This window comes from Zeus faber, assembly GCF_960531495.2.
Source record: "Zeus faber genome assembly, chromosome: 19".
NCBI lineage: Eukaryota > Metazoa > Chordata > Actinopteri > Zeiformes > Zeidae > Zeus > Zeus faber.
The window spans coordinates 15,110,027-15,126,872 of NC_137206.1; the positions used below are offsets into that span (position 1 = coordinate 15,110,027).

The 16,846-nt window shown below is 45.9% G+C and overlaps 2 protein-coding genes across 2 annotated transcripts; both read right to left on the reverse strand.

Moving 5' to 3' along the window:
• Window positions 1-7,637: 7,637 nt before the first annotated feature.
• LOC307245182 (lipocalin-like) lies at window positions 7,638-9,528 on the reverse strand. The gene is made up of 6 exons (XM_080020630.1): window positions 9,321-9,528; window positions 9,041-9,180; window positions 8,856-8,935; window positions 8,641-8,754; window positions 8,346-8,447; window positions 7,638-8,166 (listed from the first exon to the last, which is right to left on the reverse strand). The coding sequence occupies exons 1-6, from the start codon at window positions 9,417-9,419 to the stop codon at window positions 8,147-8,149; spliced, it is 555 nt and encodes a 184-aa protein (XP_079876756.1). The 5' UTR covers window positions 9,420-9,528; the 3' UTR covers window positions 7,638-8,146.
• A 2,702-nt stretch (window positions 9,529-12,230) lies between these two features.
• Window positions 12,231-16,068, reverse strand: c8g (complement component 8, gamma polypeptide; the record flags this gene model as incomplete). The annotated part of the gene is made up of 5 exons (XM_080020382.1): window positions 12,231-12,460; window positions 12,766-12,873; window positions 13,092-13,162; window positions 14,751-14,896; window positions 15,883-16,068. 5 exons carry the CDS (start codon window positions 16,066-16,068, stop codon window positions 12,231-12,233), a joined length of 741 nt encoding a protein of 246 aa, XP_079876508.1.
• Between the last annotated feature and the right edge of the window lie 778 nt (window positions 16,069-16,846).

Below are 16,846 nucleotides of genomic sequence, written 5' to 3' on the forward strand. Positions count from 1 at the left end.
TTTGTATTTCTCGGCATATCTCTGTTTCTCATTCTATTGCACCCATGAGCCATTACAACTTATCGGTGTCGTGACTGCCGGCCATTTTTTTTTTTTATCGTTAGTTGTTGTCTTTAATTTATTTTTCTTCTTCTTCTTTGGTTTTGTCTGAAAATATGCCGACCACGGCACCCTAACACGCGGGCGTTTTTTGCGCGGCGGTGTCACCTCATCGAGCGCCGAATGTCATTTCACCGGAGCGGAGGTGCGGAGGGCGTGGCGCGCCTTCTGTCAGGGCCCCTCGAGGAGGATCCCCGCCCATCGACCGATCACAGATGCTTTCCAGACGCTCCGGGGGATTGAGTTCGACGAGCGACTTTACTCTAGATCAGCGAAGAGAAGACTCAAGCTCTGCATCTCAGACTCCCGAAAGACACACGCACGCGCACACACACACACACACACACACACACACACACACACACACACTATGTAGTCGGACTATAGTGATGATAATGGTATCGGTACAGAAGGGCGAAAACCATATTTAATGTTCTGCTTTGAGTTTTATTAAGTTCAATAAACAGTCTTTGATCCAACATCCTGCAAGTCTCCCTCTGTTGATCGGCATCGCCTCACCGTGTCGTTAATCGATGCCGTGCTTGCCGTAACCGAACGAGAATTACAGCCTCGCGGCCGGACGGCCCCGACCTACAAAAAGGGAGACGCCGCCTGAAGCCTGGTTCACGCTTCTTGCGAAGGCGCACGGAAACGTCTCTGCGGACCAACGCGGCAAAGCGGGGGCTTATGGGTGACCGTTGGTTACGACGACAAAAAATAGATTTCTTTTTCTATGTTTTCTGTACGTTGTGGTTCACTAAATGTGACACTGCCCCCGCACTGTACACGTCACGTTGTACAACTAATAAAGGAAGGAATCTCTGTTCTGTCTGTCCAATCTCTGTCTGTATGTCCTTCGATTGTCTCAACAACCGTTCATCCGATCTACTTCGCGCCCGGCGGTGTGTGTTGCTGGGGACCCAAGGATGTGCCGTGTGTAATTTGGTGCAATTTTTGACATGTGGCACGCACTTGTAATATTTATAAATTTTGAACGGTGCAGCAGCGGGGTGGGGCTTGGTGGACGGCGATCCGCTCGGCTCCGGCGTTGCGCGTGGGCGTTGACGTAACATGCGTGCGGAAAGGATCACCATTCACCACCAGTGTTGCCGGATGGGGCTACTTTCGTTCGGGGGTGAAATAAAGCGCAAAAAAATTGCATTGGGTTGGGTACATAAAATTTGGCCGCGTCGGGGCCCTGCCCTGATCTGATCCGCCCAACCCTACAATGCAGCCCGTTCCGAACAGGCACGTTTTGAACGGGCACTGCACTAGCACACAAAATCCGTACAAGATGATAATTGGCCGTTCACTCTGTAATATTATACTCTCTTGTAATTGCTTGCTGGAGTGTGCTTCCAGCAAATCAGACTTTTCCAGTGTTTAAATCTGTTTCTGTGTGGCTAGCGCACTATCTTCTGGTCATGGAGGTGACACGCCGCATTTACTTATATCATAAACGCACCGCACCATCGGACAGTTTTGGGAAGGCCAATTACCGAACATCCATGTTTGTGGTAAATTTGCTCTAATTGGGAACATTGGTCAGTCCTGCTGAGAGGCAAAATAAATCAAGGAAAATGAGGAGATGCTGCAGCAGGGCCTGGCTTTTAACAAGTCAATCTGTTCTGCCCTTCAGAAATGCCCTGAAGTGATCCTCACACAAGAGGCCGACATTGACAGTTGACACTTGATTTTCCGGTGTCCTCCATGAGATATCTTTATCAAGAAGAAAAACATAACTATATAATTTTAATTTAATTTCTTACTGCATGTAAAATGGCTGTTAGATGTAATTTTGTTTATAAATAAATGAAGACTTAATTCAATTTTTTTTTTAAAAGGACATAATAATGACAGTTAAAATAAGAAGTAAGTTTCTGCCAGGCTTCATAGCGTTCTGGACTTTTACACAGTGACAGCAAAACATTAGAAATCTGCTTCTTGGGGAAAACTAAATGTTATTATCATCTTTAGTTCAGTTAATGGGTGTTGCATCTCTCCTATACTGTAAATAACCTGCATGCTGTACCAACCCATTCTGCCTCACGGGGTCACTGGCTTAAAAAGCAATATAAAGTGAAACAGCTGCATGCATTTCGGCGTGCTCTGTATTTGTTGCCGTGCTGACAGGGTGAATCACAAGATGACCGCTCTGTCCAACAGTGCGGCTCGACTTTATGTTTTTACAAAGTCTAGTCACCGGTGATCTCTTTTCCTCTCCTCCACAGAGGCTTTCCTGCTCATTGCCCGATTGTTTGATTTGATGCTAGCGCAGACACATCCTCCCGGTTCCATCCTACCTGCCGCCGTCTAATGAAGGGCGGTTTCAAGATACAACTAGTGTCAAGGTAAAATATGTATATACATATAACTGCTAGTAGGCGCAGGACTCTGCTTTAGTCTACTTTTTGTTTTTATTAATTAAAGGATTATTGCCATTTCGGGTTTCAGTTGTACTTATTGTATAAATCGATCTAATCCGACTTTCCAGCAACACGAGACAACCCCCAAAACGATCGTTCCTCACATTTAATGAAATTCTTTCTGAAGGCACCAGCCTTGTGCTTTAAACTGATGCCCCGTTGTTTTTCAGGTGATCTCAATGTACATGTTACATAACAATCATGCATGGGTTTTCGTTGCTTTATATTTCAAGGTGATTCCAGGTCAATGCTTGAGGCCAAACGGAAGGGAAAACAGCGACGTTGGAAGACGTGGGCCCCGAGCCATTCTTAACCGAGTCAAAGAGGGATGAGAGATAATGGAGAAAAGTTAGGAAGGATGAACGTGGAGGGAGTTAATCTCATAATCATCATCATCATCATCATCATCGTCATCATCATTTCTAAGAAGATCAGCTCCCTCCACTCCAGGCCAAAACCGACCAAACAGCGGCACCTGGTGGTCTGCGCGGGTTATAGCAGCCGCTTCACGCTTCGCTTGGAGGCTGCAGGCGGAGCTCCGGTACAACGACTGGTTGGTGGCATAGTCTCAAATCTCATTTTAGAGTTAAAATCCGAGAAGGTGGCGTATTTATTGAATTTAATTTAACTTGAGTTAATAAATTGTAATAAATGCACAATATTACAGTCTATGCCGATATGCTTCCACAAACGGTTCAAATAACCAATGCTCAATAGCAATAGATATTGAGCGGGAGACGCTATAATGAAAATTATTTTATTTTTATGTAATTTTTAATAATCAATCTTCATTTGATTGATTGATTTATGCTCAGAAAAGAGCTTTTCATTCGATGTGATTATGATCTTTAGCTTTCATTGAAATCAAGGACTCTGCCGCCGTCCGGTGGGCAAGTGCTCAAGTGCAAGTAATTTCGCAAAATTGTTGATTTTATAAAATTGTATTTAATTAATCCACGTGGTGAAATAAGAATGGTTGAATAAATAATGTTTAATTTGGCCTCAATTTTCATATTTCATATTTCAAATAACGGATTACAGAGTTATTACAGAATGTCATCCTCTTTGCTTCATGGTGATTTTATTAGTAAAGATTGTAATAATAATAATAATAATAATAATAATAATAATATATAGCTGCAGCTAGCAATGCACAGGGTCCAGTTTATATGTTTTAGATAAGTATTACAGTTTTCTTTGTTTTATGTGAAATGCATCAGAATGTACTTAACGTACAAACATCGTGGAGTTACGTCGTGTAGTTACTTTGATCGTGTTTTTTATTTTTTATTTTGTGACTGACCTTCAGACTGACCCGGACGTGTAAACATAACGTAGTTAGGTCCATGTTATTTCATGAATCTAACTTTCATGCTATGACGTATGAAGCATTTCCATTTCAACCAGACGCCAAATGTTGATTTTAATTTGTTATTTTGACACAAGTGTATGCGTCAGTTTAGTTCTAAAGAATTATTCCAGATAGCTGAGTTTGTAGCTTAAATATTGTTTGTAAGTTCAAGGTAGAATAATTAGTAAATTATGACAACAAATGACAAAACAACTAAGATAATGTTTTAATAAACAGTTGTCCAAAACAGCTGGAAAAAATTATTAAGCTTATATAACAGTATTTATAAAGATCACATTTCAATGTAAAATGGCAGCATTTGGAAAGTGCAATAAATGAAAAATAGACCAATTGTATGAAATTGTCAGAGTAAACAGTGTTTACAAACATTGTGTTGCATGGAGTTTTTTAACAACAACAAAAAAAACAATGTTTAGGAAAGTGAATTTTTATAACGAGTGCTTGATATTTTTCATGTATCTGCTGCTCTATCAATTGGCAGAGCGATATTACACAACGCTCAGTCATAGTGATCTACACCAATACAGCCACTAAACAGATCTGCATATGTTATTAGGAATGTTTAATGAAACATCATTTGTCTTGTTGGCAATTCTGTTATTGCAATATAATCTCTTCCTGGAACATTATAATTTATTCTACCAGACTTTTTCATATCTTGATAAAGATTATTTCCTTTCATCAAAACATCATCTAGGTCATTTTGTGTCCATGTGCAAACATTCTATTGTTTTTCAGAATGGCTGTTTAACTCATAGCTGCACATTGTTTATTTCTGGACTCTCCAAATTGTAAATTCCCCTGGTGAAATGAACCGCTTAACACGATACCTATGGGGAATCAACACTTACATTGAAAGTTTTTCCATTACCGTTTATTTCATCAGATTTTTCTTCAGTCATTTTCTTTTTTAATATTGTGAATGACCTTGACAATTGGATTTTTGGACAACGGCTTCTTCATTGTCTTTTTGCGAATTTTTGGCATCTGTAAGAATGACAAAAATAACTTTTGTAGTTTATTTTCATAACCATAACTAAATTTAATAAAGATATATATATAAATATGTGTTATTTATAATTTGTAATTACTACTTTACTTTACTTGTAAAGTAAAGTAAAAAAAACATGTAACTTTAACATTCATTTGCAAACGGAACTTCTATCAAATAATTTGTCACAATCACAAACACTTTCTGCCTTTTCATTACAGTTTGTTACGTTTAGGTGTAGGAAAGTGTTTCTACATGATGTTTATTACAAGAAAAGTATTTAAATTTTATTCTAAACCATATCTTGTCATTGTTATAACTTACCTTGTTGCATTGAAGTACATCCGGTGTCTCTGTGACGCTAGATGGGATTGTGTCTCAAATACTTAAATTATGACATATTCACGTCGATTTACGATTCTAATTTACATGATTTTTAAATTGGATTACATTTTCAGTAAGTTACGTTTTCCATGAAATACGAAAAACGTTGTGCTATTTCTGTGGGTGATTACCATTGCACGGCTTCTATTTTCCCGACACCTCGCTGGATTTTGAACGCATCACACCGCCGCACATTTCAGTGTTTTCATGGGACATGTTCACAAAATTTTAAGAATTACTTTTTAAGCTAGAGGTAAGCAACAAGACGTAAACCATGTTCGTGTGTTATGCCGACGTTGGTGTTCCAGATAGTTTTAGGCTTCAAAATTCGGACAATTTATCCCGAACAATAACAATAAGGGGTTGGACCGGAATAGAATTATTATGGAAGAACTGATCGATATCACAAACGCTTTCTGCCTTTTCACTAAAGTTTGTTAAGTTTGTAGGAAAATGTTAACACATGACGTTTATTAAAAAAAGTATTTTATGTTTATTTTAAACTGCGTCTTGACATTGTTACAGCTCACCGTGTTGTGTGTGTGGAAATCAAGCTGTAGTTCGAATGACGGAAGTTGACGTTAGGTCTCCTGGGGGGCAATAGTGACGTAGTTACGGAAGCTTATGATCAAGGCGAAGATACCGAATTTTAGTGGTCACGCCTTTATGTGGATTTGCTTTCCGATAGGTTAAGTTTCCATGAAATTTGAAAAGCGTTGACGTATTTCTGTGACAAATTACACAGGTGCTAGTTTTGTGCGTAAGCGCATAATTCATTCGCACAGGCGGTGGACTGGACCTGACGTGGTGGCCACTTCCTGCGGATCAATGTTGTTTCGGTCCAAGTTATTCGATGAATTATGGCGAAAACCTTACGACGCGGTTACGATTCCATGAAACCAGAAAATGGTTGACGTTTTTACTTGGCTATTTTTGATTTTCAGGATATTATTTTTAAGATTCGTTCCGAAAATATGGACATCAGCATGGACCCGTAGGCTTCGTATCTGACGACTTCCGCGAAATCCCACAGAGTAAGAAGGGCCACAACGCCGCATCTAACATCGGGTTATATCGGAAAAACAATGTCTTTATTTAGAGCGATGGACTCTACGCCACACTCCGCACACAATGGGAATGGACATTCATAGTCACAACCTGCACGCTCATGGCAAATTGGATGATGATGTCACAAAGCGTCTTACTCCACAAACTCATCTGGCTTCACCCAACCGGAGGCTTTCCAACCTTGGCGTGAAGCGCGAACGTTCGACTACATTCGGTCAAATTTGGTTGATTTTTTACCATATTCTGCTAATTTCGGGGGCAGGTTCGGAGCCAGTGCCTAATCTGGAACCAGTTCTTCTGCTGGAAAAAAAAGAACCGCTTGCGTCAGGGGCTGGGGGCGGGGACAAGCAAGCCCGACCCAAACATTGTTAGTTAGTTTAATAGTAGTTTTCGGCTTCAAATTTCTGAGAATTTTTCCTTTCACAATAACAACGAGGGGCATCCTGATGAAAAGGCAGCGGTGAATGCAGAAGTCTACAGTGATGTAATGACCTGGCTCTCGGGGCCATTTTCCCCATTTTTCCGGCACTAGCACCAGCCCAGAACCAGCACTGGAATTGGTTGGTGGAAAAGGGGTACAGTATGTGCGGATCGACTTGGGCGGAACTTGGACCACGAGGTGTCTGTGACCTCCCGGTTGTAACCACACCTTAACCATGTCCGCGTCTCGCACCGTCGCCTGTTCCAGACACTTTTAGAACGAAAAATTTAAAGAATAATAAAAATCCAATAATTAAGTGACAAAAGGGGGGTGGGGGTGGACCCCTTAACAAATAAAAAATAAAAATAAAATAAAAAAATACAAATAAAAAATATATTAAATAATAATAACAATAATAATAATAATAAAACACAGAAGTTGTAGTTATGCTTTTCTCCACCAGGTGGCAGTGGTGCGCCGTAAAAGCTGTCTGCCAAATGCGCCTGTGAAGTTATTACTAATCACTGCCCATTTCTGACCAGGACAATGTGAAGAGTAGAAACAAACTGAGCAAAACTTGATTCAAACTCATGGTGTGCGCAGGCAAAAAAGAAGCTGTCCTCAAACGAACTGGGAGAAAATGTAAAAAGTACCCATACAACTTTAAACGGTTGCCTTTGTAAGGATTATCTACGGGTTTTTATTTATTGACTTGAATGCAGTACGTCTGTCCTTTTGTCCTATTGCAAACATACTAATCGGTTCGTTTGCATCTCAGCGTCTTTGGCTCCTCATTTCAACCTCCCCCTCTCGAGAGCACAAATAAGAAAGAAAAAAAAAAAGTATGTTTATAACGAAAGGAATTGCACAAGAACATTTTTTTCATCCTCTTTTATTTTTACAAAAGAAAAAAATCACAGCAGTTGCCAGTAAAAAAAAAAAAAATCATTTACAAAAAAAAGTGGCCGTGTCAGCCTGGGGGGGGGGGGGGGGGGCGGGGGGAGGGGGGGGTTAAAGAACCAATTATGTTGTTATGTAATGCATTCATTGAAGAGAGAGGGAGTGAGTGTGTGTGTGTGTGTGGGGGGTTTAATCCCACACCCACCCCAGGCTCATACATTCCTGGTCTGTATCTCGACATCAGCCCTTTGTCCATTCACCTGAATGCTACAGTTAGATTAGGATCAGCAGGTGAGGGACGGCTCTTTGGTGGGTGCTCGGAGGGGGGGGGGGGGGGCGGGGGGGGTGCAGAGGAGCGTTGCCGTCCCCCGGGTGTAGCTCCCCTCGCTGGAGACGGCGCGCAGGCGGAAGAAAAAACAGCCCTCCGCGGGGTGAGAAAGCGACCGCGGGCAGCAGAGGCAGGGGGTCCGCGGGCCTGGGACCCTTCAGACTCCGGGACACTCGGCTGTGACAACAAACACAGACGCCGGCGGTGAGCGGGAGGCCTCTCTCACGCGTCGGTTCGATACCACGGGTGCATATTTTTTGTGTGTGCGTGTGTGATCGGTCAACCCCAGGGTGCCCCCGCGCGGGTGTTGGTCGTTCTTTTGCGAAAACGTCAAGGTGGTTGGAGAGGACCTATACCGTTCTTGGGCAGGATGGCGATGTTGTCGGCGAGGATGCCTGTTTCCAAGGAGAACTGGATGAACTTCTGCTGCAGGACGGCGCTCATCTCGGGCTTGCGACCTGCGAAAGCAGAAAACAAGAGTCACCACCACCCCCCCCGTTCATAACGAGTCACCGCATCCAGGCTCACTCGACGTGGCCGGCAAGTTTCCGTTCCTTCCAGGTCCCGCCAGATGCGGAGCCGCGACCTGAACGCCTGAGGGTTGCCCGGCCGCAGCCACCCCGGGCCAAAAACCACCGCGGTCTTACTCACTGTAAAACTTGTTGAGCACCTCGGACACGCCGTCCTTGGTCTTGATCGTGTGGACGAGAGCGAAGTCTTCGTACTGAACGGCCACGAAGCGCATGTCGTTGTCGTTGTTCCAGGCTGAGAGAGACAGAGAGGGGGGGGGGGGGTTAGGCGGACGCGTTAGCGGAGGGGCGGGCGGTTGAACACCGTCCGTCCGGGCCCGTGTGCGCTGCGCTTACTCTGGCTGTGGAAGGTGAAGCGCCCGGGGGTTTCGGTTTTCTTGGCCAGGTGGGTCATCCTCCAGCAGCTGCCGTCGGCACTGGAAGAGACAGACGGACCGTTAGCGAGGACGCGGCTACGGGGTCGACGCTTCGCCCCCCCCCCCCCCCCGTCGTCCCGTGAGCGGCGTTGAGGTCGCGCTCACTTCAGGTTGGCGTAGGTGAGGTCGACGTCTCCGCCGGGGGTCGCCACCATCATGGTCGTGCCCATCTTCATCTCTGCCTTGTGGGCCACGAACCACTGGGCGTTGGTGGCAAATCCAACCAGGTACCACTTGCCAGTGACCTGGAGAAACGGGGGAAGAGAATAGAAGAATATGAGAAGGATCTTCACCGACTCGTCCACTCGAGACGCCACGATGAGCGTTTAGTATCTGGTGCTTTTCTTTGGTTTTTTTTTTAATTTGTTTGACTTCATCCCCTCACCTGCTCCAGGTTGAAATCTCTGACGGGCGTCACGTCGGCGCAGGCGGTCAGCCCGCACAGCAGGGCCAGGGCCAGCGTCCTCAGCGGTGTGTTCCTCATGGCGGTTTCCCCGGGGATGGCGCGGTGTCCTACGCGGGCGGCCGTGCGTCTGCAGGAGGTGAGGAGCGCCGGGGGACCGGCGGGGCTTTTTATGCCGCTCCCTCCGCTCGCTCTCTCACCAGTCTCCTCCCCGAGGCCCTCCTCCGCCAGACTCCAGTATTATAAAAGCTCTTTTGGCACGGCAATTCGCCGCCGTTACACAACTGGTTGGGGGTGGGGGTGGGGGTGGGGGCGGCGGGGGTCTGTGCAGGACAAAGGAGAGCAGGCGGGGAGGTGTGATGGGCGGACGGCTCACTGAACAATTCCTTTCCAACCCCCCGCCCCGCCTGGCAGTCAGTTGTCGACTGACTGAAAACACTTGTTGGGTAAGGAGTCAATTCTCCAACACACACGCATGCACACGCACGCACACGCACACGCATTAGACTTTTATACAACATGAGGCACTAAGACAAAGGTTCGCGGATCTTAGATAACTTCATGGCGGATTCCCTGCCAGTGTAGAGGCTTATTTTGCGTTTACTGTTGAAGGGTTATATTAAACGCTAGGTTCATTGTACTATTCATCTTTCTGCCGCTCCGTTTATTTTATTTATTTTTATTTTTTAGTTATTGCAGAGGAAATTTCAGTTTTGGACCATGACCTCGAATTTTTGAAATGTATTTTTATTGTTATCGTTCTTGTTTTGTATCGTTTCTTAGGATACGTGACAGTTAACTGTCAGGGTGATTGTAGGAATTCCCCCTTTTCTCTGTCCATTGTATGTCTTCCAGGTTTTCTTTTTACCCCCCCCCCCCCCGTATATTTTATTAAATTGCTTCGTTGCCTTTATTACTATGTTGCCCGGCAGGTTACCGTTAAAACAGAAGGTGAAGATTCATTATACGAGCCCACCAAATTGTAAAGGAGAGCGGATTTCGTGGAGAGGTGGAAGTGGAAGGCTCGTTATCGAAGTAAAAAAATAAATAAAATTTTTTGGAAAAAACATTTGTGCTTTTTTTTTTTTTTTTTCCTGTGACGGCGGTGAATCAAATCCACATCGACTGGCGTCTGGCGCTGAGTTCTTGCAGAGCGACGGGTGAACGGTCGGAGTTTATCGTGTGCGGCCGACACGGCAAGCTCCGTCTCGCAGGAGGCTGGTTACATAACGCGTGCACGTCGGGGTGCCGGGAAGGGTGGGGCGGGGGCTCGGGTTTTTTGTTTTCGTTTTTGTGTGTGTGTGTGTGTGTGTGTGTGTGTGTGTGTGTGTGTGTTGGGTAACTTTTGTTTTGTAACTCTTTAACCCTTTCTGGATCCTACATCAGGGTTTTCACGCCGTCGCCGGCAGGGGTCGCTTCGCCCCCCCCCCCCCCCCCCCCCCCACCGTCTCCACAGGCACCGCGTTCGGCTCGGGCCGAAGGCGCACAGGCTGTTGAGGCGGCGCGTTGACGTTTAAAACATAATAAATACATTTTAAAAAATCCCTAAATCTTTTTCTTTTTTTTTTTTTCTAACCTGTACTGTCAGCATGCCGGGCATACAACACAGAGTACTTGTGCCATTGCAGCTAGGACGGAGTTTAGTCTGCAAGTGGAGTTGAACTTCTCCACCTGCAATGCAACTCTTTATTCATTCTTTAATCATCAATATCTGCTGCAGTAACTCTGTCCTGTGGACGACCTGTGGGATGACCAGAGCAGTTTTTGGTTATAGAGAACCGCCACCAACCCCCCCCCCCCCCCCCCCCTCTTTGGAGAGATATTTATCACCACGTGTGAGACAAATAAACACAGAAGCAAAGATTTACACACCCTCTCACAGCGCCACAGGGCGTCCTCGTTTAAGGTGTGCGGCGTGTTTTAACATATTCACACCGCTATCGTTCTATGTGTTTTTGGTTTCTCGACTTGTTTGTTCGAAAGCAGCATTCGTTTTACGTCCTCGTGGAACCCGCTGCCGCCGTTCTGTATCTGGGTTATTTAAGGCTCGTGAGGCCGGGAAGAAGGAAAAAAATAATAATATGGGTGGAAACTCGCGAGCTCGCTACGGTTGAAGGACGGGCCGAGGTGAGGCGTTTGGGGGATTTTGGCGGCCTTTATTGGTGCGTAAGAAAACGCTGGTAAGAAATCTCTTCTCGCTCTTCTTATCAGCACACGCGTCGACTCCTTCCGTCTGCGCTCGGCGAGGGCGTGTTTTTTTTTCTCAGCACGTGGGCACGCAATCTGTAGGGGAGGGAAGGACGAGGACAGTCTGCGTCACACGCATGGAAAGTGGAAAGCAGCATGGGGTTAGGCGAGGAGGCAGCTCCTCACACCTCCCTCCATTTCTCTCTCTCTCTCTCTCTCTCTCTCTCTCTCTCTCTCTCTCTCTCTCACTCACTCTCTTAGTTTAGTCTCAAATAGAAGCTTACAGATAAAGAAAAGGATATATAGCATTTAGGAATACAGATACACACCAATAAATGCAATACCTCCTTCTACAAACATTTGATTTCTCTGCTTATATAGACAATTGTATTGTGGTTTGGCTCAAAACGTGTTTGAAATCATTGGCCAACTCACTGACGGTGTGATCCGTATCCACAGAACCGCAGTGACCTGCAGAGAGAAGAGGTAGGAAGAGCTGTGAACATGGAGAGAAAGGAGCCTAACGGCCCCTCTTTAGCGTTCCTTTTCACATTTGCATTTTGGCCAAAAACGAATATTTAAAGTGTAAACCTCATCCGAAAACAATGGGGGGGTGCGGGGAATGTAACATTTAGATTTAGCACTTGCGAGGACACCACACGCGGCTCCTTCTCCCGAAGCGTCACTAAAGCCCTTTACGGTTTCTCAAAGGCCGCAGACGAAGACGGACGGCACATGCTGGGGCTGGGGCCGAGCGGGACCTTGGAACGCCTTAAAGTTTTGTCTCTGCAAATTGGTTCTCGACGCGTCGGGCCCGGACGCGGACGTACTGTAGGTGGGGAACGGGATGAGGTAGGCCAAGCTCAGCCCCTGCTTCTCGGCGAGCTCCTCAAACTTGGCCAGGACCGGTTCGGACAGGTTGTCCACGGATCTGCCTGCGGTGGGTGAAAAAAGGGGATTAGCTGGCGTTTGACCTCGTTGTGGAAAATCGTTCTATTCTGATGCGTAACACAACCATAAGACGACAGTTTTTGTGATTTGCTTCTTTTTTTTTTTGCTCATGACGTCCCTAGTGGGACGCAGCCGCAGAATTCACCACGCGGAGCTGAAAGCACAACCACTGTGAAAATTTCAGTCCTGTCAGTGGACAGCATGCAGCGTGTTGTTACCGTGACAACGCGACGCTCTTAATAATTGTGCAGCGTTTGCATCCTCGATTAAACCGATAAAACTTCCTCACCGTAAAGCTTCATGGTGATCTTGCCCAGTCTCTGGTAGTAGAGGATAGCGTACGAGGTGTAGTCCGTCTCTCCAACCATGATGTGGGTGTCAAACGCAGGGCGTGACCCTGGGGACGGAGAGCGGACGCAGGGTGAGACGGGTCGAGGGTTCATTGAAATGCACTGAAAATATATATAGCCGTGTGTAACTACCGGAAAAAAACAAGTACTTGATCAACAGGTTATCAGAGCGTGGAAATGTGTACACACACACATTTCCACGTGTGTGTGTGTGTGTGTGTGTGTGTGTGTGTGTGTGTGTGTGTGGTGGGGGGGGGTTTGTAACCTTTCAGAGTGAGACGTCTTGTTGTGCTGCTGAAAAGGTATTCCTGCAATATTTCCCAACACTGGTGATTACTGAGAAAAGAACAATGGTGGGATGACAGATATGAGGTTAAAAAAGTATGAAGGAGGAAAAGATTAAAAAAAAAAAAAAAAAAAAACCCAAAACCCTAAAATTTTCCATCTACTTATCTGAAAATGTAATTATCGGCGGCATATATAAATATGCATGCGGGCTTTTACTTTTTTTTAAACTTATTTTGACAGTTTTTTACTTTATAGTTTCTGACCATATCGTGCGAGTTAAGAAGCATTTAAAATAAAGAGGAAACAATTTGCTGATGTAGAGGAAATGTGTCCGGGCTGGTTTCCATTTATATGAGAGAGATCACTTATAGATTGAGATCTTATACAGAGCTGGTGTGAGACATTCTGGACACCATATTTTGGCATTTTCCCAGGAAAGCATTTCTGTTTCATACCCTTTCTACTCCTCCCTCTACTCCGCCCCGTCTTCCCCCTTCCCTCTCCCCCCTTCCCCTTAGCCCCCCCCTATCTCTCTACTCTCCCTCTGTGTGTGTCCCTCTCTCTTTCCCCCCTCCCTCTCTCCCTCCTCTCTACCTCTCCCCCCTTTCTCTATCCCTCTCTCCCTCCCCCCTCTCTCTCCCTCTGTCTCTCTGTCTATCCCCCCCCTCTCTCCCCTCTCTCTCTTCCCCCTTCCCTCTCTCCCCCCTCTCTCTATATCTCTCTCTCCCTCCCGCCCTCCCTCACCCCCCTCTCTTTCCCTATATCTCTCTGCTCTCCCTCTGTGTGTGTGTCTCTCTCCCCCTCCCTCTCTCCCCCTGTTGCCCCCTTTCTCCAGCCCTCTCTCCCTCCTTCTCTTCCCCCAGCTCTATCCCTCTCTCCCTCTCCCATCCTCTATCTCTCCCTTTGTCTCTCTCTCTCTCTCTCTCTCTCTCTCTCTCTCTCTTCCCCCACCCTATCTCCCCCCTCACTCTATCCCTCTCTCCCTCCTCTCGCTCTTTCTCTCTCTCTCTCTCCCCCCTCCTTCTCCCTCTGCTCTCTCTCGTTCTCTCTCCAAATGGCGTTGGTCACACTGACCCAAAGAAATATGTCTGGCTGTTTCCATCCTCCTCTGCTGTTGAGGGTTTGCACATGTGGTCATCTGTAACCTTATTATTATTATTATTATTATTATACTTATTACATGTGAGCCAGATCATGTCATCAGATTAGGAAAAAGAGACGGTAGGATCCACACTTTGTATTTGGAAAACGGGGGAATGTGAAGGGCTTCTCTCTGGTCCGGTGTTCTGTTTTACTGTCATTGAAATAACTTTTAAGATAACGTTAAAATAAAAATATATGTTTATCATTTTTGCAATCGGAAATTTGGTCTGGCGTACATTCTTCAAATTTTACCATGTTGAGTGTATGTAGCAAGTAATCTGACCCTACCCCAGTGTTTATAGAGAGAGACATGGACAGAGTGAACATACTGAAGTCCATGCTACTTCCGCCCTCTGGTGGTAAACCACGGTACTAACAGATCAACAACGTAAACAAATGTGTGTGTCTGTGTGTGTCTGTGTGTGTGTGTGTGTTTGTACCCATGCTGCCTGTAAATATGCTCATACACAGCCTCACTGAGGTACGTACTCACTGCCGTGTTTTGGTGCTGACAGATATTGGTCTGTCAGGGTTGGCGGGGGGCGTTAAGGTCATGAGCGTGGGCTCCACCTGGGTGCCGTACTCCGTCAGGAAGGAGCACTTGGAGGCTGTGTTTAGCAGGTACCAGGTGCCTCTCATCTGCCGCACAACACGTGTAAGAGAGTCAGAGACGGCAGAAGAAATGACGTTTTTCAACCAACTGTTGCGCCCACACCGTCGGCGTCACAGGGGTCTCCGTCTCGGGCCCCATCCGGCACACTGGGGCTCGGGGCGGAACGGGACACCCGTCCGGCACGGCTGTGAGAAACGTCGACTCCCCGACCAGCCTGTCTTCCATCTTTTGCATGTCACTCCAAGCAAACAAGACGCGAGGAGCCGGGGGCTGCCAGGCAATAGCACTGTCCACGGTGGCACCGTGCCACCCTTGAACATGTCTGGGAAGCCACATTTTTGGAAGTCTATAATTGCATTTTAATATGAGGGAAAGCCATGTTTCATACGGTCCTACAGTGACATGACCTGTTATACACTGATTTCAATATCGTTTGTCCCTTGAACCAATTTATCCTTTGGTGGAACTTTTCCCCTTTTTTTTTTTCTCCCCAAAATGAGCTCTTGATAGAGGCTCGGGGGGCAGGGGGAGCAGAGCAGGACTGTGGGTATTGCCTCACGGGTTTCCGCTGCAATCGCTCGGGCACCGGTTCAAAAGACAAGACCGACCTTGGACAAATGCGACAAATGATTTAAAACACGACGCTTGCGTTTCTGCGTTTTTGGAGTGCGGTTCACTGTTTTCGTCATCAGTGACCTTAACAAAATCTTTTCTCACATTGTTGCTGTTTTTTTGCCGTCGGCGAGAGGAGGCATTTTCTGAGAACCAACTGTGGATTTTCCCCGTGGTTGCAATGTTAATATTTAAGGATGTGCGTTTTGTTTGATTATTGGGCTCGATGAGGGTTAACGTCCCTTTCCAAATTTCAAATGTGCTGGCTGTTACCCGACAGGACCTTAAACGGTCTCAAAGACACTGAAAATGCTTTTCTTTTAAGGCCAATGTCAAATAGATACACACAATGATTTTACATCTCGCTGTTTTTTTTAATTATTTTTGGATCGTCTCTTACCCGTTGCATGTCTACGTTTAGAGCGGGGGTTCCGTCGATAGGGGTGACCGCGGGCTTTTTCGGGGGTCTTCGCTGAGGTTTCGGTCGACTCTTGGCTCCCCCCACGGCCTCCGCCGACCCCCACAGGCACACCCACATCACCGCCAGCGCCGCCGCCACCGTCCTGCAAAGCCGCCGCCCGGCCATGGTCAGGGGAGCGTCGAGGAGTTACCTTTTTTTTCCCCTGATTCCAAAAACGCGTCGGGATCCCCTGACGGTCTGTTGGAGTCTCTCCGACGCGCGGACGCAAACTCACCCCGCTTTGCCCCCGACTCGGAAAGAAGAGAGACCTGCCGGTTACTCATTAACTCAGAGCGCCGTTTGTTGTCCGATGCACAGGGAGCGATGACTTGCACCGGCGTATTCAATACTCACACAGAAAGCAGATCTTAAAAAATATATATATATATGCCCAAATTGTTCAAACTGATAAAAGTATCGATATGCAGTGGAAGCTCGACTTACGACTGCATCTACTTACGACTAATCCGAAATACGGGTACCGATAGTCGCAAACATTTGTATCGACTTGAGACCAACTGCTCAAAGATACGACGGTGGAAATTTCACGGGCGACGTGTGTGCACGTAGCTCGTGGCTTATCGATATTTTTTTTCATATTTACTGTGTTTGTGCTGTGTATTTTGTTTATTTTCACCCTTCACGTTTTCATAGTTTATATGGGAAAAATTGCTTTGACATACGACTGTTTTAACATACGACCGTTCTTACAGAACGAATTGCAGTCGTAAGTCGAGGTACCACTGTATTAAGTTCATGTCTAGATGCACAAACGAAATATTGGAAAACTGTTTTCCAACGATCTTTTGTTTCACCCCTGGAACGGAATTGGACAAAATACATCCAAACAGACTTTGTTTGTTTATTTTTATTTTATTTTTTTATCAAACCGGCGCTTTAAAGG